Consider the following 7,160-nt stretch of genomic DNA (forward strand, 5'->3'; position numbering starts at 1 on the left):
AACATTTTGTACAGAGCATCCATTACAAAAAATATCACTTTAGGGTAGTGGAGATACCAGCCACTTAAGTTACAAAGTGAAGCTCCCAGAGATTTAAAGACACTGAATCCGGTTAAGGGCAATTTTGTACAGCATCTAGAGGAAAATGCATTAAAAGATGATGTTAGTACGCCAGATGAAATTTTTACATGGGACCATCAGAATAAACTACCTAACCAGGAAAAAGTGCTGCCTCAGCTAAACAGGGAATCCACTAGTCAGCTACATTAAGAAAGCACACTGCCCTTTGTATTTGCCAAGAAACAAAAAAAAGGAGAGCCAGCGAGAAGGTGAGGAAAAGCGTAAAACCCCCTGATTTTGGGGTGCAGTTGTGTTTTTCTTACCCTGCACCCCAGTTCAGGTCACAGAAGACCAAAGTTTCCTCTTGCTTGAGAGCTTCATACGTGCCAGTCAGCATTTCTAAGCAAGAAACAGCTAAGTTGCCTTTCACACCCCTCTCCCCAGCTCTCAGGTTTATGAATGGCCTGCATCAATCGCTGTTTTCCGTTGTTTCTGCTATTTTACTCCATAACAGCAGTTAAGGTGCTCAATTAGAGGTAATTAATGATGCCTGCCAGTGGTGAGGGCTGAACAGATCTATAGATAAGAGCTTAAGTGCAATACCAATCAATGATGGTTGCTACTATCTGCTCATTACCGGGAGTAATTAAACAAGAAACGCTTAAGTTTTAGATGCAGCTGAGCAGGACAAAGATATTATTAATCCTCCTTGCTCATCACCACCATGCTCCTTGAATCTGCCAGCACAGCATATTTTAAAACACCTCAAAAAAAAAAAAATCTATTTTGTCAAAGCCCAGCCCTGTCACAGCAGGGAATAAGAAAACAATAGAACTGTTATGCCAACAGATCTGTGGAGATTATAACCTCCAAAAGACAAGGGTAACAGGCAGTACTCTAGTAATTTCTTAACCAGGAACAGCTACAGCCAGAACGGGATATTCTTGGCTTTGAAACAGCCATACCTTGAAGATAGCACTGCTCTTATACACACATGCAGAACCAGAATGGATTGTTCGGCCAAACTTAACAAAATCAATGACTTGCATACAAACCGGACAAAGGTTGCTTTGCAGAAAATTAGTGTACAAAAACTCAGTGCACTTTGGAAGGGGCAGATTTTACACAAAATTGACTGCAGTCATTTGGTCATTTTCTCATAGATTTTTCTCACTCCCCTATACCCTCAAGCACCAAAATGTGCAGGCCTACGTAGGCTGGAAGAGGAAAGGGGCCCTCACTTCCTAGTCTCATCATCTCTTGGAGACAAGCCAACAAACTGGTTTTCATCACGCCTTTTATCCTGTAAGCATGTACAATTATTGTGATCTTTCACTTCCGTCTTGCTTACCTCACCATCTGTAAATCTCTGGTGAAGTTGCTGACCTTTTTTATTTGCTTGTTTTGAGTAACTTTGTGGCTATCCTGTTGGGATAACAGGAGTGGCACGCAAAACAGGCTGTAGTCTTGCTGTCCGCTTCCTGCTGTCAGAGGACAGATCTTCTGCTGACAAGTCATAGATGACGTGGCCTCACCAAGGTGCAAGCCTTCTGGTATTTATGTAAGCAACACACTCCTCGGTGTTTAACAGTTTTATTGCTGTTATTTTTTTTGGTTATAAGTACACAGCACTTTCACAACCCTTGCTCCATATTGTTTCTTCTGGTGCTTTCACACACAGCCATTCCCATTCATATTTTATTCAGACTAATCTTAATATTCTGTTACATATCTGAACAGCTTGAAATTGAGATCAGACCTCCACCTTCTCTCTTGCCCTCTCCCGTCCCTAATTAACAAAAGCTTCTCTTAAGAAATCAGTACAACTCACATCAGGGAGGAGGAAAGGGTCACTTTGGAGAAGCAGGACTCGCAGCTCATTCTCATCAAGGCCAGACAACTCGTAAGTCTTTAGAACTTTTTTGTTCTCAGCATTGATGATGTCGTGCGAGTACTTACAAGATCTGCAAGAAAATACACAGAAATATCAATGTTTACTTTTTCAGTCAAGTTGATTTAAAGAAGAACCTTAGATAACGTTGAGCTTGGGAAAAATAATGGAGAGAGAGGCAGTTTGGCAAAAGTCTCTGTGAACATTTAGATGGTCTCTGTAATTAGCTACAGAATGGACCAAACAGCATAACAACTCTGAAATACAGTAGCATTATTATCCCCATTTTAAACATTGATGTGGCCAGACCACTTCTAAGAAAGCTAGCAGCGCAGATTTGAAGGCAAGTCTGTCTACCCCACACTTTCTTCCACTCCAGTAAGAGGCAAGTCAAGTCACATGATCTGAACAGCAGGAAAAGCGAATTTTAGAGGAATGCATCAACAACAGTGGAAGTTGCAAGACCCTTGATTTTGTGAACGTCAAAGGTTGTTGTCCTAGGGATGACATGTAAAGAAAGATGCAGAAGTCTGAGAGTGCAAAACAAAGAGATAATGAAGCTGAAAACAACACAATCTGTTATCTTTGCTGGCTGGGAAGTTAAAAAAAAATTTAAAATCCAAGAAAATTCATCAACTTCTGAGTTTTGGATAAAGAAGCGATGAAAGGACAATAATGAAGATGCGGGTGCCACTTACTAACCCAAAAGAAACATCTGAATTGAGTATGAACTACAGAGAGAGAATGATTGCCTTTTTTTTGCATCTATTTGAAAAGATACTGCAAATCAATAAGAGGAGAAATGTGGTCAACCTGTGCATTAATTCAATGCAGTAAAATACAGCCTCCTTGTCTTGCTCTACAAAAGCATGATTTGATACAGCCTTAAGACTAGACATACTCAACCAATAACAGCACCTGTTAATCTATCAGGCTCAAGTCTCTGTTCCCTTTATCCTTTTGGCCTCTAGTTAACTCCTGAAACTCTCCTTGTGAAAGCTTTTTTACCTCATGCTGTGTCTGATCCAATCCTTCTGTACAGAACCTTGTGTAGACATTTTGCCCCTGACTCCTGCTACCTGCTGGACACATTGCTTTGTAAGCAAATAAACAAGAATGCAAAGTCTGAAGGGCAGAAGCATGCCATCTTTGGTCCTGAGAAACGATCTTCTAAGGATACTAGATTCTGTAGACTCTCGACTAATGGCTATGAAGGTAGGAGAGCTACAGAGTATTTGAAGTGGGAGCCATTACCACCGTTCCTCCACAGTTATCTTCAGATTCCACCAACAGCCACACGGTGATCTACATCACTTGAGTACGTATTTCTAAGCCAAAGGTCGCAACAGTCCACAAATACAGTGAAAACCAATCAGCTGAGTTTAATAGCATGTTTAGAAAAAAAAGCAGTGAAAAGTTACTTGCCAGACACAAGTTAAAAACGGGTTTAACTGGACTAAAATCCTGATTCAACTAAATAGGAAGACCCCAGTAACTTGCACAGACATTTTTCTTTCAAAAAAATCTAAACCAAAAAGTATGCAAGATCCGGAAGCCAGGCTTATCGGTTAAAAAATATTCTCTGTCTTGATCCATGTGGTCCACCTAGCAGTATTTCTGCCCCCTCATTTTAATCAACCTCCCTCTCACAAAAGGCATACTCTTCCTTTTATTAATGATTAAGACATACAAAGGTGATTTTAAATACTTAGTGCTATTGAGAGGACAGAATGGTTTATCATTACAAAGGCAATCACCTTCAATGCACATTTTAGTTCACACAGAGTCATGCAGGGCAAGTGCCTACATGCACTTGAAGGTATTTCTACCAGTTAATCACATGGAAACTTACCAGTAAAGCGAGGAACAGTAAGCAAATCTTAGCATCCTAATACTTTGCTAGTACCACTCTGAGGTAGACATGGCTTTTCCCCTCCATCCTCTTTGGATCCGAGAGCACAACAAGCTATTTTGCTGGGGCAGAAGAAGAAGAATCTTCTTCTGGTGGGGTATCAGCATATACGATACAGTATACCTACGGCAACAGTGCAAGACCCGGGGCTTGGGGGCTTAAACTGCAAATTCTTCCACCAGAGCTCACCGTTGCCATTGATTGTCACCAAAAAGCTTCCGGGTTTCACTTCTGGATTTGTTTTTGGTTTCCTTTATAATTATTTTTTTAAACTAGGTACCACCTTTGGCCTGCTTGTGCCTAGAGAGGCTGCTGGGCCTACCCTTCCTGTGAGTCCTCCGTAATTCCAGAAAACGGGACTGATGTATGCGGGAAATCAAACACTGCCTCTCACAGAAAGGGCTGTCAGCGGAGCAGTAACTTAAAGCAAAATTAAGCGTTTGTAACTTTCCAGATTAAAACCAAGGGCATGCTAGCACTTTGCTTTCTCTTACTAGAGAAATATTTGTGAACGATTTCATCCAGGTGCCAGTGGGCTGAGGGCTGGCAGACAAGCCGCTTTTACAAAAAATCGTCACACTGACAAAGAAAACCAGGCTTCAGAAAACTATCGCGGTCACTTCGGGCTTTTACCAAATCAGCGGGAACAGCAAACGAGTCCTTGGCGAGCAAGAAACGAGGCTGCACCCCGCGGGGGGAACTGGGCCTGACCTCCTGCGGGGGGCCGGGGCAGAAGGGGCCGGGGCAGAAGGGAGCGGCACACCGGCGGAGCGGGCCGGCCGCCGCAGCGAAGGGACGTGAGCGGCCGCAGGCTGCCGCCGAGCCGCCCCAGGTCAGTCCCGGCAGCGGCCGGTTCCGGAGAGAAGCCCGGGGGGGAGTCGAGGGCGCCCCCCTCCCCTCCCCTCCGGCGGCCGGCGCCAACGGCTGCCCGCGCCCCGCCGTCCCCCCGCGCTCACCTGGGCCCCAGGTTGCACTTGCCCATGAGGTGCTGCTTGCAGAGGTGCAGCCGCTCGCAGCCCCTGCACTCCTTGCGGACGCAGAGCCGCACGGCCGACACGGCCAGGACCTCCGCGCCGCCGCCGCTCCGCAGCACCAGGAACCGCTGGGGACCCGCCGCCGACAGCGTCTCCTCCAGCTGCTGCGCCGAGAGAGCGATGTGCTGCCGGAGCTCTGGCAGCCCCAGCCGCCCGCCCTGGGCGCACAGGGTCTTGGTGAGGAAGCAGCACACCGCCGGGTCGCTCATCGTGCTCCCTTCGCCTCGGCCGGCCGCGGCGGGACGGGACGAAACTGGCAGCGGGGCGAGACTCGGCAGCCACCGCCCAGCCGGCCGGGCTCGGGAGGAATCGAAAGTGAAGGTGCGGGGCGGGCTCGGCGGCGGGCGGGGCCGGCGGCGGAGGGAGCGCTGAGGGGAAAGTCGGGAAGCCGCCGCCAGGCCCAGCCGCCAGCGCTCGGCTCCGGGGAGGCAAATAATGCCAGAAGTGATTGACAGGGGTGTGGGGGTTTCTTCTTTTTTTTTTTTTTTTTAAATGCCGGATTCTTTGCTGTTTCTGATGTTTGGATTTGGCAATGAGCTGCCACCTGGATGATATTCCATAGATAGTATTGTTATCGGTCCCTATACATCAAGTGTGGATCCCAGCTAGTCCCTCTCAGAGCGTGTTCTTAGAGCAGAGTACCAGCGTCCACTGAAGGATTTCCTTGCCTCCCTGCTAACTTCTCTCTCCACCTACATATAACACACAAATGTAGTAGAGCATTGTGAAATATGTTCATCTGATTTGTGGGATGAAGTGTGACCTTCTGTCCTACATACCCTTGTATGACCACAAGCCTAAGTCTAGCAGAATGGTTAATGTATATAGTATGTATATAGTTCCTGCTTCTTGCAAAAGCCACTTAGTGAACATTCTGGTATAGTAAATGAATTTACTAACTTTTTAAAAAAGGGGGGATTGATAGAGGGAACTAACACTTAAGGGTTAATAACAGAGCCATTGTCTAGCCTAAGCCATAAATTAACTAACAATTCCTGACTGAGATTTCACCATGGTACATCCTCTCACTTGATAAGAGCGGACGGGCCTTGAGCTGGCTCGTTAGGCCTCCTATGTAACAGTTGTGATGAGATAGTGTCCTATGTAAATCACTAATAACGAACACCTGTGAAAGGATAAGTGTTAAAGGACAAGATAACCCGATGCCTTGTTACATTACAAGAGTCGAGGAACGGATGAGTTAATTAAATGACCATATGTAGACAAAGGAAGCCCAGAGTTCAACTAACGGACATAGTGAAGAAGACTATGAATGACCACCGGAGAGGAAAAGACCCTAACCCTAATTTTACTGCGCATGCTTGGACTATGTAAATGACTTTTGGAACTCATTTTAATACGAAGCGGGGACAGGTCATGCATATGTATAGGCATATTACCAAATTATATGAATATGTAATGTTTTACTGTATATATTTATGATGAGTGCCGCGTTATGGTGTGTGTCCTGGTGGAGCGGAGACTCCTGGCACACCCAGCGCTGTTTGTTTGCCTCTATTCGTTTAATAAATTGTAAACTTTAATTGGAACCTTCTTTGGGGTTCAGTCATTTATCACAAGCATTAAGCCTATAATGTTGGGGAAAAACTTGCTATACCCAAATAATTACAGTATTTATGGAGCAATGCCATTACTTTTCTTTCTTTCAGATTTCAGTCAGTTGCTGCTGAAGACTGGTTGCAGAGGGGTGTCCTGGCAGGGGAGGTGAAGCTGAGAAATGGCTGATTCCTGTTAATGCTGAAGTAGGGCTTGGGAGGGTCTGTGGGACTGGGGAGAAGCACGGCAAACAGTGAATCAGAAAGATGGGGAGAGAGCTGAGTACTAAATCCATTCAAGATGAGTTTTCACATTCAAACTGTTTGGCAATGCAAGCTTAAGAAAGAGTAAGTATCAACTACTCCCTCTGGATCAGGAAGTTAACCTCAAAAGTAAAGTGAATGCCAGCCTGTGTTGCCTGGTGCTATTGCCTAATCTGAGAGGCATGCGAAACTACACAGTCGCTGTACGAACAATGGCTGTTCAGGCTGTTCATTGAAAGAGAACCACCTCAAGGAATGCAACCAACGTGGTACAGTTCATTGTTTTGCAGTCTTTCTTGAAAGGAGTATGGAGGGACCTTTTCATCGGGCGTATTTTCCCATATTTGCCCTCTTGCTATTATACTTGAACAAATGAACTCATTTAAAGAAATCAATAGAAAAGGAGAGGTAGAAGGAGGAGTTTACCACATCAGTTCTAGCTT

At 45.3% G+C, this 7,160-nt stretch overlaps 1 protein-coding gene across 4 annotated transcripts in view; it reads right to left on the reverse strand.

Annotated features, from left to right (window-relative positions):
• The window catches only part of LOC142087738 (protein mono-ADP-ribosyltransferase PARP12-like), a 30,044-nt gene extending 23,660 nt beyond the window's left edge, over window positions 1-6,384 (reverse strand). For all 4 annotated transcript variants that reach the window (XM_075162315.1, XM_075162307.1, XM_075162325.1 and 1 more), the window contains exons 1-2: window positions 4,820-6,384; window positions 1,892-2,024 (exon numbers count right to left, since the gene is read on the reverse strand). In XM_075162315.1, coding sequence (XP_075018416.1) covers window positions 1,892-2,024; window positions 4,820-5,106 — 420 coding nt within the window. In that variant the 5' untranslated portion in view covers window positions 5,107-6,384. The remainder of the gene's footprint in view (window positions 1-1,891; window positions 2,025-4,819) is intronic.
• Window positions 6,385-7,160: the final 776 nt, after the last annotated feature.

This window comes from Calonectris borealis, chromosome 1, assembly GCF_964195595.1.
Source record: "Calonectris borealis chromosome 1, bCalBor7.hap1.2, whole genome shotgun sequence".
In the NCBI taxonomy this organism is placed as follows: Eukaryota; Metazoa; Chordata; class Aves; order Procellariiformes; family Procellariidae; genus Calonectris; species Calonectris borealis.